A 26279-nucleotide genomic window follows, 5' to 3' on the forward strand; every position below is an offset into this window, starting at 1 on the left:
GACATGAAGCACCCCTATTCCAAGCTTAGAAGAGGAAGCACCTGCAAATCAGCCCTTCCTGTCTCTCAAAGATGCCTCTGATCTGACATTACTCTCCAAAAGGCTGTCAAGAACTCCATGTCTAAACTGCCTGTCCTTGGAGTGACGTTGGGGACTGTGTATTTCAAAAATGTAATCATTAAAACATTTATTATTTTTCCTTCTGAAGATGCTGCTTTTCTTTGGGAGACATTAGTAGAAGTGTCCCTGATTTCCAACTGCATCTCAACAGACTGCTGTGACTAATATAAAGCAGACTCCTTTCTCAACAAGCAAGGTTCAGACGATCTGGGTTCAGAATAATTTTGTTTAAAAGCACATTTAAACTTTCTAGCCACGAAGCACATTTCTGCCTGTTCAATAAGCAGTTGCTATAGACACCAATAATAACAACAATAATAGGAGAGATTTTGTACTTACCAAAATGTTCAAATTTCTTCTATGATTAAAAAAAAAGTGAAAAACTGTCCATTTTGGTGAAACAAATGTCTGGTGTCTGTATTTAATTCCTCCTGAGAAGTCAGAGAAAAACGCCTTCATTTAGTCTTGATGAAAGCTTTACCACATAGTACTTCTGCCTTGGTACCAGCTCAAGCCGGCTGAAAAGTACCAGGGTGTGTCTGACGCTGACAGGGCTTAAGGAAGTGGAAAAAAAAATAAAGCTGTCTCCATCGCAGTTTCGATTCTCTGATGTGAGACCTTTTCCTGAAATGCTTTTTTTTCTGTTTGGTTTCTGTCTAGTAGCCACTCTGCCACCTTCTGGTTGGTTTGGGTAAAGCCCAAAGACTTAAAAAATCTCATTTTATTTTTATTTTTTAAGCTTTTTAATTTTTTTTATTTTTATTGATCTCTACATTTTTTTTCTGCTCCTCTCCCTGTCTCTCCCCTCCCCTTCAACCCTCTCACAAGGTCCCCATGCTCCCAATTTACTCAAGAGGTCTTGTTTTTTTCTATTTCCCATGTTGATTAGATCCACGTATGTCTCTTTTAGGGTCCTCATTGTTGTCTAAATTCTCTGGGATTAAAAAAATTAAGCGACTTCTGGGAAAGATGAAAGATTACAAGCCATGTCAGAACCAGGGGAGGACTATAGTTTGGGAATTAAGGGACCTGGAATGTTTTGTCATTCCATATGATTTTCAAGATTTTTTTTTCAATTTCAAAACAAAGAGGAGTAGATGTTGTGTTGTGTGCTTTTCGGTCTGAGCCTGGTTGGATGCTCACCTTCCTAGAACTGGATGGAGGAGGGAGGACCTTGGACTTCCCACAGGGCAGGGAACCTTGACTGTTCCTTGGACTGGAGAGGGAGGGGAAGAGGGGAGGGAGGGGGAGGGAAATGAGAGGTGGGGAGGAGGCGAAAATTAAAAGAGAGAGAGAGAGAGAGAGAGAGAGAGAGAGAGAGAGAGAGAGAGAGAGAGCCAAGTCATGCAAATCATCTGCAAGTTCATTGGCTAATGGATGGGTTTTCTCTCACAAGCAGTAGGAATATTATTCGGGACATAAAACAACTTTAGTGACCCAATATATAATGTGGGAGCTAAATCTGATACAATTGTATTTCCTTAAGATGTCCTTAACTGGGAGGGTTTTCACTGTGGGTTACGAAAAGGTGATGAGGAAAGGCAACAGGTCTGTGACTGCATTGCTATAATAAAAATCTCAATTTTTAAGGACTGGCAGGGAGCCCAGATGTCCTCATGCAAACTAAGAGTGATTCTGTTCAACTGAACCCCTGGTTCAGTGCTCTTTTATTTATCATATTTAATATTGTTTTATCATATGTTCTGTTGCTATAGTTGGTGCCATATAAACTAAAGAAATGTGTTCCTTATGAGTTTCAGGGGCTAGGAAGTCCCAGGCGAAGAAGCTGCACCTGGGGGGCACCTTCTGGCTGCCTGGGATCTCTATGTCCCCAGATAAGACAGAGCAGTACTGGCAGAGGTGGAGCAGGCTTGCTCCTTTGGGTCTCTCTTCCTCATCTAATGAAGCTACTACAGATACCATGAGAGTTAAGTGCCCTCATCATCACATATAATCCTAATTATCTCCAAAGGCTCCATTGCAAGATACCATTAACTTAGGTCCTGAGGAATCAATTTTAAACACAAATTTTAAGAAGTTACAGATTATAGCACTGAATGCATATCAATTTCAAAGAAACCAAGATTTTCATAACAATTCTAACATGTCACTAGATCACTTTGTTTTTGTCATTAGTGTTTATACTAAATGAGCCAATCAAAGAGCAGTGCTGCAAGGAAAGTTTGACACACACACACACACACATACACACACACACACATATACATACACACATATGTGATTAATAGATGCTAAATGATTGTTTTGACTACTTCAGATTGTCTAAAAGTATCACTTGGAGAATTCAAAGTCAAAGGACCTTATTAATGGAGAAATATTTGTTATTTCTGAGAAAAAGACAGCAGAAGCTCTGCACACACAGATAGTTCCTAGCTCAGCTCCTGATTCTCCATGTCCTACATCCAAATGTGTGATGTCTTCAACAATAGGGTCTTTCCCTCTAGTTCCCATGGGCAACCAGGAGAAATAGCATGAAGACAAAAATAATATGTACTCACTCGTAAGTTGCTTTTAGACATAAAACAAAGAAAAACCAGCCTACAGTCCCCAACCCAAGAGATCTGAGACAACAAAGCCGACCTTAAGAGAGAGATACATATATCTACATAAGAGGGAGAAAAAGGTAAGATCTGCTGAGTAAATTGGGAGTGTGGGGATCATGGGAGAGGGTTGAAGGACAGAAGGAGGGAGGGGAACAGAGAAAAATGTATAGCTCAATATAAAAAACAGTAATGAAAAGAAAATAAAGTATTAATATAGAAGACCACCACATTATGATAAGACAGCACACAACATTAAAACAAACAAAACCACAATGATTTCTAAATCAAACATATGACCAGACTTCCCTGTCCTGGCTAATTTAATCAGTGCATCCTTTCTTACCAAAGTATCTCTTCCATAGAAAAGCCTTGTTCCTTGAATTTTCTTTCCAAATTAACTAACACACACCAGCTATTCTAATATTTTCTATTTAATTTTATTTATTTTAAAATATCATTTATTTTCTTATTTATTCTTTGCACTTTAGATGTTTAGTGGTTTTGTTTTAGATTGTGTCTTTCTGGAGTAAGTGTGGTCATAACTGCCTTGTCTTCTTCCTGCATTTATTCTATGTTATTTTTTTAAAGCCTCCTAATTCTAAATTTCTATGGTGATATTCAAGATAGTCATCAGTCTGACTATGGGAAAAGGCCAGGGTCCTAGCTTTCCTTCACTGCCCAGGGTCCTAGCTGGGGACATCCCTGTGGACATCTGGGAACCCCTCTAGAGTCAAGCTTCTTGCCAACCCCACAATGCCTCCCTTAATTAAGATATCTTCTTCCCTGCTCCCATATCCATCCTTCCTCCGTCTCAAACATCCCACATCCCCAAAGCTCTTCCCAACCCCCCTTCTCCCTTCTCTCTTCCCTTCTCCCCTTCCCCCATCTGATCTCCACCCCCAAGCTCCGAACTTTTTCCTGGTGATCTTGTCTCCTTCTAATTTCCAGGAGGATCTATATATGTTTATCTTTGGGTTCACCTTATTACTTAGGTTCTCTAGGATCATGAACTATAGTCTCAATGTCCTTTGTTTTTTGCTAGAGTCCACTAATGAGTGAGTACATACCATATTCATATTTTTGGGTCTGGGTTATCTCACTCAAGATAGTTTTTTCTATTTCCATCCATTTGCATGCAAAATTCAAGATATCATTGTTTTTTACTGCTGAGTAGTACTCTAATGTATAAATGTGCCACACTTTCTTTATCCATTCTTCAGCTGAGGGGCATCTAGGTTGTTTCGAGGTTCTGGCTATTACAAATAATGCTGTTATGTACATAGTTGAACAAATGCTTTTGTAGTATGATTGGGCATCTCTTAGGTGACTCTTCTGTTTCTATTATGTGAAACACATTAAAGAGTATAGGTATCAGCTCTTTTTGAAAGGTCTGGTAGAATTCTGCACTAAAACCATTTTCCTAGGCTTTTCTTGGTTGGAATGTTTTTGATGACAGCTTCTATTCCCTCACGATTTATAGGTCTATTTAAATTGTTCACCTTGTCTTGATTTAATTTTGATATATGATATTTATCTAAAAACTGTCGATTTCTTACATTTTCCAATTTTATGCCATACAGACTTTTGTAGTAAGACCTAATGATTCTCTGAATTTCCTCAGTGTCTGTTGTTATGTCCCCCTTTTCATTTCTGATCTTGTTAATTTGAGTGTTCTCTTTCTGCCTTTTGATTAGTTTGGATAGAGGTTGTCAATCTTGTTGATTTTCTCAAAGAACTAGCTCTTTGTTTCATTGATTCTTTGGATTGTTTTCAGTGTTTCTATTTTGTTGATTTCAGCCCTCATTTTGATTATTTCCAATCTTCTACTCCTCCTGGTTGAGTCTGATTCTTTTTTTCTAGAGCTTTCAGGTGTGCTGTTAAGTCTCTAATGTGAGCTTTCTCTGTTTTCTTTATGTGAGCACTTAGTGCTATGAACTTTCCTTTTAGTACTGTTTTTATAGTGTCCCATAGCTTTGGGTTTGTTGTGTCTTCATTTTCATTAAATTCAAGGAAGACTTTAATTTCTTTCTTTATTTCTTCCCTGACCCAGGGGTGGTTCACTAGTTGACTGTTCAGTTTCCATGAGTTTGTAGACTTTCTGGGGGTGGAATTGTTGTTAAATTCTAGCTTTACTCCGTGATAATCTGATAAGGCACATGTGGTTACTCCAATTTTTTTTTGTACCTGTGGATGTTTGCTTTCTTACCAAGTATGTGATCATTTTTCGAGAATGTTCCATCAGATGCTGACAAGAAGGTATATGCTTTACTGTTTGGGTGTAATGTTCTATAGATATCTGTTAAGTCCATTTGATTCATTACATCTGTAAGTTTCCTTATTTCTCTGTCAAGTTTCTGTCTGGTTGTCCTGTCCATTGGAGAGAGAGAAGTGTTGAAATCTCCTACTATTAGTGGTGGGATTTGATTTGTGCTTTGAGTTCTAGCAATGTTTCTTTTCCATATGTGGGTGCTTTTATATTAGGGGGCATAGATATCCAGGATTGAGACTTCATCTTGATGAATTGTTCCTGTTATGAGTATAAAGTGTCCTTCTCCATCTCTTCTGATTGATTTTAGTTTGAAATCAATTTTGTTAGATATTAGGATAGCCACACCCATTTATTTCTTAGGTCTGTTTGCTTGGGAAACCTTTTTCCAACCCTTTTCTCTGAGGTAATGTCTATCTTTGAGGTTGAGGTGTGTTTCTTGTAAACAGCAGAATGTTGGATCCTGTTTTCGTATCCATTCTCTTAACCTGTGCCTTTTTATAGGTGAATTGAGTCCATTAATATTAAGCAATATTAATGAACAGTGGTTGTTAATTCTGGTTATTTTTTTGGTGGTAGTGTTTGTGTGTTTCTCTTCTTTGAGTTGTGTTAGTGGAGGGTTGTCTGATGTCTGTGCTATTGTGGGTGTTGTTGGCTTCCTTGGGTTAAGGTTTTCCTTCTAGTACTCTCTGTAAGGCCAGGTTTGTGGCTACATATTGTTTAAATCTGTTTTTGTCATGGAATATCTTGTTTTCTCCATCAATGAAAGAAAGCTTTGCTGGGTATAGTAGTCTGAGCTTGCATCCATGGTCTCTTAGTGTCTGCAGCACATCTATCCAAGACATTCTAGCTTTCATGGTTTCCATTGAGAAGTCAGGTCTAATTCTGATAGGTTTCCCTTTATATATTACTTGACCTTTTGCCTTTGCAGCTCTTAATATTCTTTCTTTATTCTGTATGTTTTGTGTTTTGATTATTATATGGTGAGGGGATTTTTTTTTATTCAGTCCATTTGTTGTTCTGTAAGCTTCTTATACCTTCATAGGACTATCCTTCTTTAGGTTGGATAGGGAAAGTTTTCTCCTATGATTTTGTTGAATATATTTTCTGTGCCTTTGAGTTGGAATTCTCCTTCTATGCCTATTATTCTTAGGTTTGGTCTTTTCATGGTGTCTCAGATTTCCTGGATGTTTTGTGTTAAAAATTTGTTGGATTTGCTGTTTTCTTTGATCAATGAGTCTATTTCCTCTATTGAATCCTCAGTTCCTGAGATTCTTTCTTCTAGCTCTTGTATTTTGTTGGTTATACTTGTTTCTACAGCTCCTGTTCATTTACCGAGATTTTCCATATCCAACCATCCCTCAATTTGTGTTTTCTTCATTTTACCTTCATTTTGGTTTTCAAGTCTTGAACTGTTTCTTTTCCTGTTTGATTGATTTTTTCCTTGTTTTCTTGGGTATCTTTGAGGGATTTATTAATTTCTTCTAACTTTTTGTTTGTCTTCTCTTCTGTTTCTTTCAGGGAGTTTGTCACTTCCTATTTAAGGGTCTCTATCATTTTCATAAGGTTACATTTAAAGTCGAATTTTTCTATTTCTTCTGGTTTAGGATATTCAAGTCTCTTGTTGCATGTTCACTGGATTCTGGTGTTATCATGTTGCTTTTCAGGATGTTGGAAGAATTCTTGCATTGGTGCCTACCCATCTCTTCCTTCTAATGAGGCCATCAGAGCCTTGGTATCTTGATCTAATCTTTGCTCTGGCTTACTGTATACTTGGGAGTTTTCTTGTTCTGTCTGGGTCTGCTCAGCACAGGAGCAGGGCCTCTTGCCAGGCTCCAAGGACTTCACAGATGCAAAGGCAGCCTTGGGAGGCAGAGTGGGGTGGTACAAAGAAGCCCAGCAGCAGGGACACTCTCACTGGCTCCCCAACCTCTCAGCCACAAGCAGGCTGAGTTGGGGGATCCAAGGACCTCACAGATAAAAAGAAGTTCTTGGGTGCAGACTGGAATGTGGTAAAAAAAGCCAGGAGCTGGGAAACACCCCACTGGATGGCCAGAAAAGCTTAGAGAAATGGATGGGGCCTGTACTCAGTTCCCCGGAAACATCAGGCCGCGCGGTCACTAACTCACCTGTGTGGATCTGCTCAGCACAGGAGCAGGGATTCTTGCCGGGCTCTAGAACCACTCTTATGGAAGTCTACTACTAAGCTTTTCCCAGACCCTTCCTCCTTAGACCTTTATCCTGAGCATTGCTTCACAGTAAATAGCACTCATACTTATGGAAGAAGTACTCTGAAAAAGACATCTGCTTTGCAAAGAAGTTTCAGTGGAATCATACTTTAAGTTTTGTTGTGATAATTATCACAAGGAAACTTTTTTCCAAAGTTGTACTGTGTTAAAATATGTCAGAAATAGATTGCTCAGAGCCAGACTCTTGAAGTTGGAAAGGACAATGGGTAACTAAGGCATGTTGAGTACAATTTTCTTCCGCCCTCACATGGACCATTTCTCTGCAGGCCATAGATAGCATTTGCGGGAATCTCCCACATCTATATCATGCTCCTTTTCTGAAAGGCTTAGGGATTAATGTGGAAGGGGGGGGGAAGAGTGCAAGAACTAGAGGTGGTAGATAGCTACAAGGAAGCAAGGCCTTTTGGATACAGAATGTCTGCTGCACAGTGCTCATAACAGAGTTCACAAGAGCTGTGCAAGCCTCAGCCGGACCACATATTTTCCTGATTTTTTTAATGGATATTTATTGAGCTCTACATTTTTCTCTGCTCCCCTCCCTGACTCTCGCCTCCCCTCTTCTACCCTCCCCCAAGATCCCCATGTTCCCAATTACTCAGGAGATCTTGTCTGTTTCTACTTTCTACTTCCCATGTAGATTGGTTCTATGTAAGTCTCTCTTAGTGTCCTCATTGTTGTCTAAGTTTCTGGGATTGTGGTTTGTAGGCTGGCTTTCTTTGCTTTATGTGTAAAAACCACCTATGAGTGAGTACATGTGACAATTGTCTTTCTGTGTCTGGGTTACCTCACTCAAAATAATGTTTTCTAGCTCCATCCATTTTTTTTTTTTTTGCAAAATTCAAGATGTTGTTATTTTTTCTGCTGTGTAGTACTCCATTGTGTAAATATACCACATTTTCCTTATGCATTCTTTGGTTGAGAGGCATTTAGGTTATTTCCAGGTTCTGGCTATGACAAACAAAGCTGCTATGAACACAGTTGAGAACATGTCTTTGTGGTACAATTGAGCATTCTTTGGATATTTACCCAAAAGTGGTATTACTGGGTCTTAAGGAAGGTTATTTACTAATTTTCTGAGAAATCGCCACACTGACATCCAAAGTGGTTATACCAGCTTGCATGACCACCAGCAATGCAGACGTGTTCCATTTTCCCCACAACTTTTCTAGCATAAGTTGTCATCAGTGTTTTTGATCTTGGCCATTCTTACAGGTGTAAGAGGGAATCTCAGAATTGTTTTGAGTTCCCTTTCACTGTTGACCAACAATGTTGAACATTTCTTAAAGTGTCTTTCAGCCATTTTAGATTCCTCTGTTGAGAGTTCTCTCTATAAGTCTTTACTCCATTTTTTTAAAAATTGGATTATGTGTTCTTTTGGTGTCCAATTTCTTGAGTTCTTTGTATATTTTGAAGATCAGAGCTCTGTCTGATGTGGGGTTAGTGAAGATCTTTTTTCCTTCTGTAGGCTGTCATTTTGTCTTGTTGACCATGACCTTTGATTTACAGAAGCTTTTCAGTTTCAGGAGGTCCCATTTATTAATTGTTTCTCTCAGTGTCTGTGCTGCTGGGGTTATATTTAGGAAGTGGTTCCCTGTGCCAATGCATTCAAGTGTGTTTCCTACTTTCTCTTCTATAAGGTTCAGTGCGGCTGGCTTTATGTGAGGTCTTTGATCCATTTGGACTTGAGTTTTGTGCATGGTGATAGATATGAGTCTGTTTTCATACTTCTATGTGTTGATATCCAGTTATACCAGCACCACGTGTTAAATATGCTTTCTTTTTTCCATTTGATATTTTTTGCTTCTTTGTCAAAATCAATGTTAGAAGATGTGTGGATTGATATCCGTGTCTTCTGTTTGATTCCCTTGGTCTCCTGTTTGTTCTTATGCCAATACCAGGCTGTTTTCAGTACTGTAGCTCTGTAGTAGTGTTTGAAGTAAGGGATTGTGATGCCTCCAGAAGTTCTTTTATTGTACAGGATTGTTTGGGCTATCCTGGGTTTTTTGCTTTTCCATATGAAGTTAAGTACCATTCTTTCGAGGTCTTTGAAGAATTTTGCTGGGATTTTGATGGGCATTGCATTGAATCTGTTTTTTTTTTTAATTTTTCTTTCTGTTTTTTCTTTTCTTTTTTCCTTTTCTTTCTTTTTCTTTCCTTTTTTCTTTTGTATTTTTAAGACAGTTTCTCTGTAGCTTTGGAGCTTGTACTGGAACTAACTCTAGAGACCAGGCTGGCTTCAAACTCACACAGATCTACCTGTGTCTGCCTCCTGAGTGCTGGGATTAACAGTGTGTACTACCACTGCCCAGCAGCCAAACCAAATGTTAGGGTGGAGAGGAGGTGTGGGTACAAAGTTCTACCTTTAGGCAAAGAGTTGTTGATGCTTGATAGCTGCTTGGGAAGGGAGAATCAGTTTTCTGTAAGAGTATAGCCCTGGCTGGGCATTGGTGGTGCATGTCTTTAACCCAGTATTCAGGAGGCAGAGGCATTAAGATAAAGTATTTTAGTAACCTTTCAGATGTTGTATGCCAAAGCAAAAAGTGCTCTAAAATGAGATGCTGAACTTCCCCCACATAATATCATAAAACCTCATTGTAGTTGGGGTGGAGTGATCCTTCTGCCTATATCTTTTAAGGAAAAGTACAATTATTTCTTGTAATTTTTACTGATGGAATATACAATTGCTCTCCTTCCAGGGTAGCCTGGACCTTATCACACTCGGAAGATATAAGCAAAATTTAGCCTATCACATAGTTGTTGAAATGGGACCTCTGCAGAGGCTAGTCCTCTCTGAAACATCCTGGTGGGGGATATGACCTCTGAGTGGCAGAGGATGCTGGCAGGAAGAAAAGGGCCAAAAGGACCAGCTACAGCCATCTGCTTTCCACGCACCATGTAAGACACTTGGGTTTCAGTAAGTTACTTTCCTCTAAGACAAACAGTATGATCAGTGGTCGGTGAGTCCCTGCTAGATAGGTGTTTGGCAGCGACCTTCGGCTCACTCCTGACTGATCTAGAAAGCCCATTTCTGTTTTTCTAACTCCTGCACCAAATCAGCCAATCCCCGAGATTCTTTGAACAAAGGAAAGGCACCAACAAGCCCAGTTCCTCATTCTTGGCAGCTACTGCAGTCCTTTTCCTGGAATTGCCAACTGCGCAAGTTCCTACCTAAAGCATTCAGCTCTGGACCATACTTGGGCACAAGTCCAGCTTGTGGTGGACACAGTATCATTCCCTCCCACAACCTATATAATCCCCCCCACACAACCTATATAATCTCCCTGCTTTAGTTCCGGCATGTGGCTTCTCTGGCCTAAATTTCTAGGACCGGAGAACCCACCCAGGAGATGTTTTATTCAATACACCTCTTATGTCTCTTCAATTCAACTTGATAGGGCTTTCTGCAAAGACAGAGAAACCTATGGGGCCAGAAATCCTAGCAATAGGTGTCTTGGGTTCTTTCCACGTTGCTGTGATAAAATACTCTCAGAAAGACACTAACGTAGGAAGAGTTTATTAGGCTCCAATTCCAGGTTCCAGTTCACCACGACCGGGGAGTCACAGTTGCAGAGGTGGAGGGGACTGGTCACGCCGCATGCACTCAGAAACAGAGAGCAATGGATTCCTGTATGCATGATAGTGTTCATCCTGTCCTGTCCCTTTTGTACAGCCCACAGTCCCCACTCCCTGCCCAGGAACTCAGACTGCCCCAGAAGCCAACTTTAATCCAGACAGCCCTTCTCAGCTGTGCCCAGAGGCTTGCCTCTTCAATGTCGAGTTAACAATGATAATCTTCAGAGTTGGAAACTAGAGTTTTTTAAAGGAAGTAGATCTCAAGAGCTATAATGAAAAGTCTCCAAACTGCTTTTTTTCCCACCCTAGCTTTTATTGTGGCCAGATTAAAATGAAACTGGGACCAGGTGGGGGTGGTGCATGCCTTTAATCCCAGCACTTGAGAGGCAGAGGCAGGTGGATCTCTGTGAGTTCAAGGCCAGCCTGGTCTACAGGAGCTAGTTCCAGGACAGGCTCCAAAGCTACAGAGAAACCCTGTCTCAAAAAACCAAAAGAAAAGAAAAGAAAAGAAAAGAAACCAGGATTGGTTTTATAAGTGATAAGGATGCATTATCTGCTTTCCCCTGATGGCCAAAGATCAACCAATGGCAGGCTCAAAGCTGCCAGAAGTTTAAACTAATTCCAAGGCAACAGACTATAAATGGGAGTGACAAACACAGCTGTTTTCTTTATTATGTTAGACGCATCTGATGTTTTAGGAGACCCAGCGTAACTGCTGCAATGCTAAAATAAATATTGAGGTTAAATATTTCTTCATCGGTTGTCATTGTTATGCCCAACGCCTGGGTCTCTCTGGAAGGAGGGCAATTTTATCTCCTTCAGTAGAAGTTAGTAGGAGCAAAGGCCCTCAGCAATGAGTTCTATTGTGTCCCTGGCGTGTCCCCCTTATCATCCAGGGTGTATCGTTTGTCTGGTCCTCTGTTTGAGCTGTTAACTTTCTCTTACTTCCCTGCTTCCATCTTTCTCCTCCTGGCAGCTGCCAAGATCTCTAGCTTCCCTGGCCTCCCTGGTCAGTTCTTGCTAATTCCCAACAAATTGGCCGTGAGTTCCTTTCTGAGTCTGTCTTCAATTTTAGTTGTTGTTGTTGTTATAACAAGACCTAGAACCTGTGGACATAAAGACAGTTATGGCTCACAGGAACATCCGAAGTTCTTCATCCTTTCTTTATAAAGTCCCCTCTATGTCTTCCCTTGGGATGTGTGACTATAACTGCTTCAGTCTGGTCTTGGCTACTTTGTGAGGAACTTAAGGATAAAGTTACATCCACAGGATGCTCCAGAGAACACTGCTACTTGGGGGAGTCTGTTAATAGAGGAGAAGTGTAATGTGGAGGAGGGACGCAGTTAGGAATAGAGGCAGCTGCACTTGTGGCCTCTACAAATAGGATGTGTTTTTGGGCTATGTTACTTTCAGATTCAGTGGAAATAAGAGACCCGACCCCTTGGTGTCAAGAAGCATGAAGTCTGGAGAAGTTACGTTACATCTGAGAATATGTATGTATGTTTTACCATTTACCATCTATATACCTTTTACCATGTAGCTCATTGGTGATGGCTAGCTCTCAAATTCCAATGTCTGGAGTGCTGTTTGAGGCTATCTTGGCTACTAGATACTTGGGAAGGAATTTCTGCCATTCCTTGTACTAGAAAGATACTAGAAAGGGTACAGACCACGGGGAAGCCAGTCAAGCAGGGACTGGGGTGGCAAGAAAAGAGCTCTTGGTGGAGGTGATTCTGGAATAGAACTGTGACTGACAAATCAGAATAGATATTTGGAGATTGTTAGGTGAAAATAAGGCAGTGTTGGGGGAGAATAGCAAGCACCCAGAACAGGTTGAGAAATACAGAGAGTAAAACTGTATACATTGAAAAAAGAAGGCAAGAAAGAGATGGGATCTAAAATCTAGGTGAGGAAAAGTCTGCCTTCGAATGCAGCAAGAAAGGACAATGGAGCAGGCTCATTGGGGCTTAGGATGGAATGAATTTAAATAAGAGACTGCTTTGAATTTTGTTCTTTTCCCCTTTGCATCCTAAAGTAAAGAGGTAGGGGTGCACCTATGCAAGTATTAAGGGTTCGATGGAGATTGAGGAGCAAAGTATTTACTTTACACACAAACTTTTACTATCAGCAAGATAAGGTGAGGGAACCTTTGTGATTGCTTGAAGCACAGTAACCTGCCTAGGTGATGACTTGACACACACACACACACACACACACACACACACACACACACACACATTCACACTCGTATTCCAGCAGCCCACCCAGAGCAGAGGTCTCCGCAATTCAGTTTGATTAAAATTTATTTTTAATTTTGTATGTGTAAGGGAGGAGAGAGAGAGAGAGAGAGAGAGAGAGAGAAAGAGAGAGAGAGAGAGAGAGAGAGAGAGAAAACGCATGTGAGCACAGGCGTCCGTAGTGGCCAGAAGGGCATTAGATAGTGCTCAATTCAGGCAGTAGTGAGGCACCTGATATGGGTGGTGGGAATTGAACTCAGGTCCTCTGCAAGGGCAGCAAGTGCTCTTAACTGTTAATCTGTCTCTCTAGCACTACTTACATTTTCTCCTTAGTTTGAAAGACCCGGATAAATCCAGACCCCTCTAGCAGACAAAATAGAGCCAAAAATCTAGCAGAAAAAAATAGAGCCAAAAATCTAAGCAGGGAGAAAAAAAAAATAAAAAATCTAGATTAGCCAGTTCAGTGACTCTGTTTCGGGAACTAGCTGAAGATAAAATTAGATTATAATCTTGAGAAACAGGGAGTTACTCCCTTGTGTTTATCACTGATATTTTCGGAATTTTTCAATGATCACTGGTATTTTCCGAATTTTCCAATGACGCCATCCCTACCCCCTTTGGATTATTGTGTTATGGTTTCTTCCTTTAAATACCCTTTCTCCCAGCTACTTGGGGTCGACCTCTCTACCCCTGCTTGGGAAATGAATATTGGCCCCAGTACACTGGTTCCTGTCCTGTCAATAAACCTCCTGTGACTGCAGCAAGGACGGTCTCTCGTGATTTCCTGGGGGTGGGGGTGGGTCTTGTTATCCTGAGATTTGAGTGAGAGTCTTCCCACTCTGGGGGTCTTTCAAGTTAAATCTCTGGTTTCATAGTGAAGAAATCATTCAGAAAAGTGATTTAATTTACACAGATTTTATTGATCATTTAGAGTGTGACTCATAGAAGCCATCAACCTGGGAATGCATATTGGGGCTATGGAATGATTGATGCTGCTGTGAGCCAAGCTCTGGGAGTCTTCCACCACTGACCAGAGAAAAAGAAGCGAACTGTGATTATAGCGAGCCAATATTGTCATGCAAATGTTATGGACTAGAAAGAGTGAGCACAATGATGGTTGTAAACTAACATCTTTGGACTGATGTACCTTCTTAAATGACCTTTATGCCATATGCCAGAGGGCCCTCTATGGAAAATCCTAGATAGAAGGACACTCTTTCAATGTTCCTTCCACTTCTGAGTGGACCCGAGTACACAGAAGTCACTGGTATCTTTATTTTTGCCTCTGTTCCATATTCTACAGAGATTAGCTTGCCTTCAGCCTGACCATCCAGTAGGCGCAGGAGGTCTTTGACTTCCCTCTTTTCCCACACAACTCCACTCTGCCAGAAAGTATTTGAATCTCGTACTTCACTGACGTACTGCTCGATTTTGGCCTTGTGGACAAGACTGTTCAGCCCCTTCTTCTGCCCCAGGTAGAACAGCGTGCTCGGCTTCTTGGACCTGCACATGTGCTTGTACTGTCTCCTGAACGCCCGGTTCAGGGATGAGACGTACTTCTCTATGAGGGCGGAATCTTCATCGAGCTCTTTGTTTTCTGGCCAGAAGAGAAGGCAGGCCAGGAAATAAGGATCAGGATATGGATGGCTCAGTCCCACGAGTTTCAGGACTTCTCGGAGCTTTGTTTTCAGTGTGCTGAATGGCAGGATGTGCTTGGAACTAGGCTTTAGACAACTGAGAATAATGTTTGCCAAAATGAAATTTTGGGTCTCCTTTGTCAGTCGTTTGTTTAGACCTTTCTGTAGTAAGAAGGTGTAGTATTTCACTATATCTTCCATGTTGTTAGCTTCTTTATGGTTTGGATTAAGATATTCAAGGAGCCCTGAAAACGTGTCTGCTCTCATAGCTTCTATGCGTTTCCTATAGTTCTCTTCTTGGAGTAAGAGATTTTTGCCCTGTAACAAATTGGTACATTCTGCCGATCGGCAGAAAAGATCTGCATATTTCTCGAAACACTTGCTGACTTTCTTAATTAGTAGGAGTTCTGTCATTTCTTTAGGGGTGTTTCTTGGTTTCAGAAGACCCATATAATCCAAAAAAAAATCAAAACATCGTTTCAAATCTGACTGTAAATTCTGTAGGTGCGATGCAAAGTTACTGAGAACAGCATAATAGCCATCTTCTGGGTCTGGAGGGATGGGCCCCTTTCCAGATAAAAACTGTACCATGGCGTCCATCAATGTTTCATTTTCTTTGTGGAAAAGAGGGGTGAGCTGAAGAATTTGGATAGTGTCAAGACCTACTTCTATTTCACCAAAGAAGCCAGCAGTATTGTATACGTCATATCTTCTTCGGGACTTCTGTGGTGCCCAGGCCTCAGTTTCAGAGTCTTTACTGTCAGTTTGTTGCTGAGATTCTTTGAAAGCTTTGGAGGCCTTTTCAGCAATTTCTAGCAAATGTGTTAGATCATCCACACTAATAGTTTTACAGGCCTTATTTTTACCCAGCCACTGTTTGATCTCACTTTTGTAAACTTGTCCAAGTGTATCTGAAATGTAGGAATTCTTAGGTGCTTTCCTTTTGGCCGAATTTGCCCAGACCAGAGCAGTGCTAAAGTTCTTCTCTTTAATATAGAAATGTCTCGCTAAAGCTTGACAAATGAATGCATTTTGTGGGAACCGATCACTTCCTGCAGTCAAAATCTGTTCAGTTTCCTCATTCTGCAGTTCTTCAATTAATGGGGAAAATAGTGTGTCTGTTTCGGCACCATGTTCTTTACGTTGCCTTGTAAGCAAGAGAGTTTGCACATCCTGCTTAAATTTGTCTCTTCCTAATCCAGAGTCATAGAATATGTTCTCTTCTAACATATTCAATGCAATTTGACACTTATCCATTCCATAGCTCGTTCCCAGTTCTTTTAAACAGTAGCGGGCAATTTCAGGGTGAATGATACGTATACCAGTATATCTCCCATATTCTGAAACTTCTGTTCGTATTAGAAGTGTGGAATAGGTTCCCATGTTGTTTTCTACAGTTTCAAGTTTCCCATGTTTATTGGTGTAAGTGATTCCCAAAAATAGCTCACACTGTGATACAGAGATGGTAGAATCTTTAATGTAAGAATTGAGTAATGCCAGGTAAGAAATGAGCTGGGCTTTCTTGCTGTGAGGGTCCAGGTCTTTCAAAGTATTCTTCACTACATTTTGTATGTAAGTTGGGTCAAAACTGTCTTTCAGGATCATGAAGGAATAAAAGTTTTCACAATTCTTATGTTCCTTTTCTATTTCCTGTAGTTTGGCCTCAAATGCTCTTTGTTCTTTGGGAGAAAGTTGGTATTTTAGTGAAATGCTTTCTGCTAATTTTGCACTTTCATCTGGATTCTGAGACCTCATGCAATTCAGGATTATTACTAAAGTTTTTTCATATCTCAGACCCTTTTCTGCTATAAAGGAATTGATGGCATTCTGAAGAACGTAGGTGTTTTCTTGTTCTTCGAAGTCATCCACAAGGAGAAGAACAGGGATGTAATCCTGGTGGCTGATAGCCTTATAGCTGATCAGCTTGCTTACTTGTTCTCCAATCTCTCCAAAATCAGCTGCTTTGTTCCTCAATACAGCGCATCGGAACTTCTTTTTTAAGTCCCAGAGAACATGCATAGCCAACGTAGTGCCTCCGCAGCCTGGGTGATGGTATAGATTGATGACTTTGGCAAATATGGGCTTTGGAGAGTCTGCACACTGCTGTATTAAAGTAGTAAGTTCTTCATAGCCATCTCTTTTCACAAAAGCTGAAGAATAGTTTTCAGAAGAAAAGTAGAAGTTCCACCAGGATACTCTGCCTCCTCGATAAAAATGTTCTTCTCTTAATTTCTTAAATTTCAGGAACTCAGATTCATCTTTCTCTATGTCTGTGTCTTTACATTCATTTTCACAGAGGATTTCCAGGGCTGTCAGGATATCTTCCTCCATTTTCTCCAGGATAACTGAGGAGGAACCACAGGAGGGCAGGAATCTTCTTGAAGACTGAATCACTGATTTCAGTTTAAGGATAGTATTGTTGACCAGTTCTATATTTAAAGTGGAAACACTATGTTCTGCTAAATCCTCTTTGACTTCCAGTCTTACTTGTAGTAGATCACTCCACCGTTGGTAGATATGTGAGCCGACACAGATACACAACATGTTGTCCATCCCACTGAAAACTTGATAGAAAGCACAGAAAGTTTCAATGAGGGGATCTTTCTGGCTTTCTACTGGAGAAAGTAAGAGAAACACCACTAAAAGCTTTTCTCTTGCCATTATATTTTCATCTGTGAGAAACGAGATCACTTTCCTGACCTGAGAAGCTCTATCTTTCTGCCATAAATGTGGCTCTAGAGGTTGACACGAATCATTTTGTAAGTCTAATCTGCCATTGCAGAAGATCCAGCTGGGCTGCTCATACAGTTTCAGAGTAGTTATTTTCTCTACCGTGGTAGTTTTTTCTTCATAGTGACTGGGTAGGTGAAGGTTTGCTATTCGGCTTTCTCTGTAAGCTTTGACCACTCCCTTCATCTGAGAGTAAGGATCAAAATCCAGCACAGCAAACAATTTAATTTCCTTTAGGAAATCTAAGTGCTCGATTTGATTTGGTGCACAGTTGTTTGTTACAAGAATGTACCAGTCGTAGTAAGATTTATCCAGTGAGCTTTGGTGTCTGGTCAAAAGTTTCCCTAATTTTAGTCCCTCACTCTCTTTCTTAGCCACCACCCTGTGTTCTTCAGCCTCTTTTCTAGATGCTATCCATAACTTTAAATTCTCTAGAAAGTTTTTGAACTCTCTATCCCGTTGCTTGGCATTGGCCAGGATATTCTTAGAGCTAGCCCCTTCTCTCACAAACAATGAATTCTCTGTGCTTTGTTTCCATGTTTTGTCGGTGTAACTTTGCATCGTAATGTAGAAATACTTTTCTTTACATATGGAATGTTTGGGAATAACATCTACTTCAATAACAAATCTATCAGATGATGTTTTGTTCTGCAGTAGGACTTCCACAAACCTTGGTTCCCGAATACAAGCTCTGGCTTCTTTGATGTCACTGTCTTCAAAATACTTTTTGATCATTCCATTGAAGTGGTTAATAAAGATGTCCTTACTGGTGACTTTCACACCAACAATTTCTCCGTGTGGTTTGTCCTTAACTCCAAAGTGGATAGTTCCATTGGTACGCGAATTCATACAAGCTGACGCGAATCGGAAGACTTCATTGCTAAATTTCATCTTAATGTCTTCTTCTGTGGCTGTCTCTGTATTTGTGAGGGCTTTGAATTCATGTACTGGGTCTCTAAGATTGAGAGGTCCTGTTTCGGCAACTTGTAGAATAGAATGTTCTATGTATCTTTTGTCATCATGGAAAGAATCAAAGGGATGTGGCATGCAAGACATGTGTTCTGGTTTGGGTTTATGGCCCACCACGTCTTTAGTCACTCTGTCACTTAATACATCTTCCTTCAGAAGACTTCCTTCTTGTTCTGTGTTCTGTGCCGTCTCACTGAGATCGTGGTCACTGTTGGATGAAGCTGATTTTTCTTCTTCATTTTTGGTCTTCTTTTGGTGTTTTTTAATTGAGCGTTCTGTTTTATTTAATTGTCTGGAATCTTGATTGTCACTTTCAGGGGAATCATTCAGTTTGTTATACATACGTTTTATCAGAAGTGCTGGACCCCGTGGCAGCCCCATTTCTCTAAGATCCTTTTCAGTTAGTTCCTGAAGAACCATCCCTGTCACTTCTTCATTGAACAGGATTTGAGCATATTTCTCATCAATGTTAAGGTTTTCAGTTATCCATTCTTTTACATCTTCTTTGGTCCAGTCTTTGACCAAATTAGGTTGAGGAACTTTTTCACTCATGTCAAAACTTCAAAGTTGTTCCTTGGGAAAAGTAACACAATAATATTTTAGCATTATATTTTATCATCGAAATTACATAGCCAATTATAACATTGTACAAACTATATGTAGATATATGATTATTTTTCAAGAGTAACTTAAAACTGCTTGGTAGTCATTTCTAATTTTTGTCCATTTTACAGGTCATAACTGTGATCTGAAATTAGCAGCAGCTGCTAGTGAGCTGACAAATATTTTTGTCTTTGGTAACTTTCCTTTTTAGATTTGCCTGTGTGGAAGCTGGGATTTTGTAATTTAAAACTAGAGTCTCTAGTAGCAGAATCACTTTTCTCAGAATAGTTTAATTAAATGAACAGCCTCAAAAATTCTAAACTCAAATTGATCAGCAAATAGAATAGTGACCTGAATAGGCCAAAGCAACTCTAAACATAAAGGACAATGTGGAGGCATTATAATCCTTGACCTCAAATTATACTCTGAGCCATAGTGACAAAAGCAACATGGATTTACCATAAGAACAGACTCATATGTTGCATGGAAAAGAGCCACATGTTCGTCCTGGCCACCCAGATAGCTTAGCCCCAAAATAACCACACAGAAACTGTGTTCATTAAATCTCTGCTTGGCCTATTAGCACTAACATCTTATTGGCTAACTCTTACACCTTAGTTTAGCCCATTTCTATTAATCTATGTATCATCACGTGGCAGTGGCTTACCAGGAAAGATTTGGCATGTCTGATTCTGGTGGCTCCATGGTGTCTCTCCCTTATTCTACCTTTTTTCCTCCCAACATTCACTTCTGCCTTCCCTGCCTACCTAAGTTCTGCCCTAAGAACTAGGCCAAGGCAGTTTCTTTACTTATTAACCAATGAAAGCAACACACAAACAGAAGGACCTACTACATCTCTCATAAACCAATAGGAATAGGCCTGAGAATCCAGAAATAAGTCCTACAGCCACAGTAATCTAAATTTTCACCCAAGTGTCAAACATATTTATTGAAACTTTTTGTCATAGTATTAACAGCTATATAGAGTAATTACTAATTCTAGAAAAGGGTTTCATCTACTTTTTTGTACATGATTTCTGGTTTGAGGTTCTATTAGTTTTCTGCAGTGAACCACAAGCACGCCTAACAGCAGCCTTTGAAGCCTCCAAAAGGAGGATGGGGCCCCACAGCAACGATTTCTCCAGGAATATGATAACACCACTAACTGAAAAACACCACCTAAAGATTGATTTGGACTCCAAACTGCTTAGAATAATTTCAAAATGGCTAGCTGAGATGATGTAGCCCCACAGACTACTCTAGCCAGGACCTGAGACAAACCCTTCACTTCCCTACTTTCCAGAGACTGGACAACAAATGATAAAGCTACCTCTTCCAGGACTTGACAATTAGCCCCAATTTTTCTTTTCAGGATCCCCTAAAGATGCCATTGTCCCCTAGACAGCAAGAAGTAATTTTAAGAATATGATACCAATACTCCCAAAAGGTGGGTTGGGTGTTTTTATGTCATTCAATGGTCCATAGATAATTTGTTATTGTTTAAGGGAATGGTTATATATTAGTGGTTAAGGTCAGGAGGAAAGTTGAACAAAAGAAAATAGATTCAAAATTCTTGTTTTGAAAAAAGGGGGATAGAGATATGATAGGATAGAAGGGTAGATTATTTAATCCATTTGAAAGAATTAAAAATATAAATAATACAAGTTACCCAAGCATACTAAAAATATTTATAGTAATAAATTATAGTAGGTGAAAGACACCAGAAGGGATATTGGACTGGGATATGTGATGAGGGTGAATTATGAATAGGAGAAAAAGGTGAACCTGGCTTATGTGAGATAAAAGGTAAGAGGGAGGAGGGGGAAGATGTTAGAAAAAGTGAGAGAGCCAGAAGGGAGGTAGGACACCAAAGAAAGAGGGAAGTTTTGGCACAGCAGGCCCAATGCACACACAAACTCACAGAAACTGAACATGAATGGGTCTGAGCCAAATGGGGTCCTAGCACTGAGAGGAAGAGTGGAGACAAGCTTTCATTCCTCACCCAGAAGCTATCTCCAATAGATGACAACTTCCAAATGCAAAATTAGTTCTCTCTAGTGAAGTCTCCCAAGAATGCAAATCACTATCAGTTGCAGGTCTAATGCCCAACAATAAATAGCCAACACAAAATTAATTCAATGACATCTTTGTCTCATAATATTTTGTCACTGCATTATTATTTTTTAACCTTAGAAGTCCTTTTCATCTATCTATGTTTCTTAAGCTTTTGCTTAGGTGAATTCCCTTCTGTCTGTTTTATCCTATTCTAGTTTGTTTGTTTTTGTTTTATCTTATTTTACTATAATTCTGTAGAAAGGGAGTGAAGCTGATGGGAGGCAAAGTGTGAAGGATCTTGGAGCAGTTATGAAAAGGGAAACAATGGTCAGAATATAGTATATGAAAAAAATTCAATAAAAGAAATATTGAGAAAAAAGAGATAAAGTGGGCCATAGCATGTTAATAAAAAGAATTCTTTGAGAGGATGTAACATTGTAAACATTTACAGAATTTTGAAACATGAGACAAATACTAAAATGTATAAAAGCCTCCTAAATTCTGACACGGTGATTATTGGTATGGTAGTTTGAATGTAACTGCCCCCATAACTCATAGGGAGTGACATTATTAGGTTCGTGGCTTTGTTGGAGTGGATATGGCCTTGCTGGAGGAAGTGTGTTCCTGTGGGGGCAGGCTTTGAGGTTTCCTGTGATCATGATACTTCCCAGTGTATCAGTCAACTTCCTGTTGCTGCAAGATGCAGGAATCTCAGCTATTCCTCTAGCACCATGTCTGCCTGCATGGGACAATGCTCCCCACCATGTTGATAATGGATTGAACCTCTGAAACTGTAAGCCACCACCTCATTTAAGTGTTTTTCTTTAAAGAGTTGCCATAGCCCTGTTGTCTCTTCACAGCAACAGAAAACCTTACAAAGACAGAAGTTGGTTCCAGGATTGGGCATTGCTGTGATAGGCCTGATCATGGTTTTGTTCAGAGGAATTGTGTCTTTGGTACTTTGGGTTATGAAAGCAGTGGAATGCTTTAAGCACTGCTTAATGTGTCATCCTAGTAGAAGCCTGGAAACAGAGGTGCTAAGTGTAATGATTTCAGCCACATAAGGCTGACACCTCCTGGTTCTAGGGGTCATGCAGATGCAGATGAGCCCTCAGCCAGAGGTGCCCAATGGTCCCCGGGGATGTTAACCCCCCTCAGGGGTTCACGCATGACTCAGCTAAGCCTTTGCGTGCATGTGTGAGCCCACATCATCTGTGTATGATGTGGTCAACCCCCAAGCACATGCACTTGGCGGCTTTTAAAAGCTGGACGCACCATCTTCCTCCCTCTCTCTGCACACTGCTTCCCCAGGCCTATGCATCCCCCCTCTAATAAACTCCTAAGCAAGTTTGTTGCTTGTTCCGTGTTTCCTTCTCACTTGTGCCAAGTAATTTCACCAAGAGTTATTTGAACTATTGTGGGCTCACTCAAGAGGTTTAAGAGGAAAAGAATTTTAGTATGTTGTCTGGAGTTCATTCTTGTTAGAGTTTAGTGAAGAAAGTGGCTGCCTTTTGCTATTGTCCAAAGTGTCTTTCTGAGGCTAAAGTGAAGAGTTTTGCATTAATTCTGTTGTTAAAGGAAATCTCAAAACAGCCTCATAGTGTGGTTACTAGTGTTCACGCTTAGTAAGATTTATAATGAAAAGGAGCAAGCTGACCAGGGTAAATTGCAAAATGTAAACTTAGAGAAGCAAAAGAGAACCAGGAAGTGGAATGGAGCTAAATCCTACATTCAAGGAGATAAATAGATTAAGTAATGGGATGTAAGGAGTGTTGACTTCAGGGTAATATCCCACCCAGCTAAATTTCCAACCTGAAAAAAAGGAAGTAAAGAAAAGTTTAGAGCTGGGCACAGTGAGGCACACCTTTAATCCCAAGACTGGGACCCAAACTGACCAGCTTGGCTACCACCCAGGCAAACATCCAAGATGTTGAGTTGGCATTCCCAAACATCTCCCCCAACTGTGGCCTACTGGAGTTTGGGTCCCTGGGACCACTCCCCTCATAAGAGGGGTTGAGCCAGCTCTCCAACACCCATGATGAGAAGAAGGGTTAGCTCTCTAGTGAAGAGGGAGGCTCTCCCAGCTTGCCATGGTCATTGTACCTCAATACATGGTTCAACACATAGTTTGCATGGACTTCTGTGGGAACATGGGCAATGCATATCAACACTGATCCCAGTTGCAGCAGAACCACAGTAGCAGATTGGACTGGATGCTTCCTCTCAGTTCAGCATGGGCCCAGCATCAGCTTGGTGCCTGGACACTAATATGGCCCCAGGTGGCAACCCAGATCCCAGCAGTCACTTGGCCTTCAATAGCAACAGAAGCTTTGGACATCAACACAGAACTTGGCTGCAGTAGGACCACAGACCCAGACATGGCCTTTGGCAGCAGCCTAGGTCCAGTTGACACCATGTTCCTGGATGGTAGCACAGGCCAATCAGATTGGCATGACCCTGGCAACACCATGTCCCTGAGATCCCAGCAAGACTACAGGTAGCAGCCCAGAACCCAGGCATTTATGTGACCTTTGGTGGCAGCACTGGGGCAACATGGGCCATGTATGTCTACATAGACCCCTACTGAGGTAGGACCATGGACCACAACATAGTCATCCGCAGCTGCCAAGGCCTGGAAGTCACTATGGCCCTGGGTGGCAGTGCAGGGTACTCAGGTTGGCATCACAGGGTTGTAGGGTAGCTCTCAGACACCAACATGGTCCCAGGTGGTAGCTCAGACCCTGGGCATCTGTACTACATTTGGAGTCATGAACAACAAGACATACTGTAGCTGGGGCAGGGCCACCAACCCAGACAGCCCCTGGCAGCATCCCTGGTCCTGGTCCTGGTCCAGGGTGGCAATCAAGCCTCCTATATCAGTTTGTTTCTCATTGTGACCTTCACCTCTTCAGATCTGGTTCTCTCCACAGGACATGAGCCATTCTGCTTCTCTCTGTCTCTCTCTCTCTCTCTCTCTCTCTCTCTCTCTCTCTCTCTCTCTCTCCTCTCTCCCTCTCTCTCTTTCTCCCTCTCTGTCCCTACCATATATTTGCTCTACAATAGCATCACCCAACCGATCAGGTGCTGCACAGGCCCATGATTTCTCCTGGCCACCCAGGAGGGAGCCTCAGGCCAGTGTGTCCACTCTCTTCACTGATATTCACTTTAGAAGAACTATCCAAATGTGGAAACTATAGACGATTACTATATACTATTTTTGTTACATAATAAAAAAGAATGAAAGTTAAATGTACAATAAAGATTTGTATATATACTTACTTAATACGTCAGTAATCATATCAGAAAAGCTAACTAGTCAGCAGAGATATCCAATCTATGAATATATCAATTTAAAGAATATTGTCTTAGTTAGGGTTTCTTTTGCTGTGAAGAGACACCATGACCAGGGCAACTCTTATAAAGGAAAACATTTAATTGCGGTGGCTCCTTTACAGTTCAGAGGTTCAGTCTGTTTTTATCATGACATGACATGGTGGCATGTAGGCAGACATGGTGCTGGAGAAGGAGTTGAGAGTCCTTCATCTTGATCCACAAGCAACAGGAAGTGAATTAAGACCCTGGATGTAGCTTCAGAATAGGAGGCCTAAAAGTCCTCCCTCAGCGAGACGAACTTCCTCCACAAAGGCCATAGATCTTAATATTTCCACTCCCAAGGAGCTTTTGGAGGTTGATTGCTTTCAAACTACCACAAATATTATACATAAACACAAACACACATTTGATAGTGAAATATGCAGCCACAAAAAACATTATGACACTTGAAGAAAATGGGTAGAAATGGAGAAGGTCAAGCTAAGCAAAGTTAGGTCAGAAATATCAGGAAGGAAAGACACAATGGGGAACACCTGCCTACTCCATGTCAGTCAGGAAGCAGAGAGGGAGAGGGAATCAGAGAGGAAGAGTCTGGTAGATTAAACAAACTCATCAAAGCATGCCTCTACTAACACTCTTCCTGTAACTAGGCCACTTCCTTTAGTTCCTACCACTTTTCAATATAGCTATCAAACCACAAATCTATCCAGGGATTAATTCATGTATTCTGGATGAGCCACACCCTTTTTAAGATGCAGTTTTCTGTACATTGTAAGGACCGAATTTTCAGCACATGAGCCTCCAAGGGATATTTATATCCATACCACAACACACACCCATAAACCCCAAGAGAATTCTGTGGAAGGAAAAAAGTCAGCCCCTGATGTCACAGTCTGTACACCGCAACTTACACATATTCTTGAAATGGCAGGGCCATTGTAATGAACAGCAGATTAGTTGCTATTGAGTTAAGATAAGATGGAGTATGAGGAATAAGCACAGCTAGAAAGACGCACAGGAGAGATGTCTGTGTTGCAGTGCTTGTGTTTCCAATGTACAAATGCCAATGTGGTGTTGTACTGTAGTGTTGAATGACTTTACCATTAGGGACCCTTGATAAAAGGTATAATATTCACTATCTGATTATTTCTTATAACTGCATTCAGATGGTGGTGATTGCATATAAAAGTTGAATTAAAAACTATGCAAAATTAGAAAGGAATGCTTTAAAGAGAAAATATTTAAAAGTAAACAATCATGAAAATGTTGAGTATCAAAACAGGAAAGAAACAGTACCATCAATGTCTATGAAACTTACAAGATTTGATGTTTTTATAAAAATAAAAGAATGACTGATTATTTAGTGAGTTTAAAGAACAACACAGCAAGCTTAAATAGGGAAGAAAGAGGAAAAAAACAGTTAAAGGAAGAAATTTAGAGAGAAAAGTAGGAAACACAGTCAAAAAGGAGATAGCCAACCAAGCCAAAAAGTGATATGCAATACAAGGTGATAAACCTGACACATGCGGAAGAAACCGTCAGGAATGAAAGAGCGATGGAACAACTTACCAGATGCTGCAGCAAAATTACGGTGAATCAGAGGATATTGTAACCAACTTTACATGGATACACTGTGAGAAGTGAGAGGAAATACGTGACTTACCAAAACTGATTCCAGAGTCAGGGAATGGACTCCCACTGCCAGGGTAAGGTCGTGGATCACAGAGGTCACTGATGTTTCCACTAGAGTGACAAGAAACAAGATTCACGTGTTTGGAAAGCTTAGACTTTTGGGATGTGTACCTGAAGACAGCTAACATGGTAGGAGTGTGTTCAAGTCTGGGGATGGAAAGGTCTCTACCTAGCTGAACTGGGGACAATTTGCCGATTCTGTTTTTGAACTGAGGACAAGCCAGGACAACTTGGAGGATCACAAATCGGCG

At 40.7% G+C, this 26279-nt stretch overlaps 2 protein-coding genes across 4 annotated transcripts in view; both read right to left on the minus strand.

The window, feature by feature from the left end:
- The window catches only part of Samd9 (sterile alpha motif domain containing 9), a 66356-nt gene that overhangs the window by 21138 nt on the left and 18939 nt on the right, over nt 1-26279 (minus strand). The window contains exon 2 of one of the 2 annotated variants that reach the window (XM_075953370.1): nt 460-551. The exons of the other annotated variant lie outside the window; for it this stretch is intronic. The gene's annotated coding sequence lies outside the window, so the exon portion shown is untranslated. The remainder of the gene's footprint in view (nt 1-459; nt 552-26279) is intronic. 2 annotated transcript variants of the gene reach the window in all.
- Nucleotides 13909-26279, minus strand: part of Samd9l (sterile alpha motif domain containing 9 like) — a 31333-nt gene continuing 18962 nt past the window's right edge. For both annotated transcript variants that reach the window (XM_075953368.1, XM_075953367.1), the window contains exons 2-3: nt 26000-26079; nt 13909-18918 (exon numbers count right to left, since the gene is read on the minus strand). In XM_075953368.1, the coding sequence (XP_075809483.1) occupies nt 14161-18897 (4737 nt within the window). In that variant the 5' untranslated portion in view covers nt 18898-18918; nt 26000-26079 and the 3' untranslated portion in view covers nt 13909-14160. The remainder of the gene's footprint in view (nt 18919-25999; nt 26080-26279) is intronic.

Source organism: Microtus pennsylvanicus, chromosome 19 (genome assembly GCF_037038515.1).
Source record: "Microtus pennsylvanicus isolate mMicPen1 chromosome 19, mMicPen1.hap1, whole genome shotgun sequence".
Classification (NCBI taxonomy): Eukaryota; Metazoa; Chordata; class Mammalia; order Rodentia; family Cricetidae; genus Microtus; species Microtus pennsylvanicus.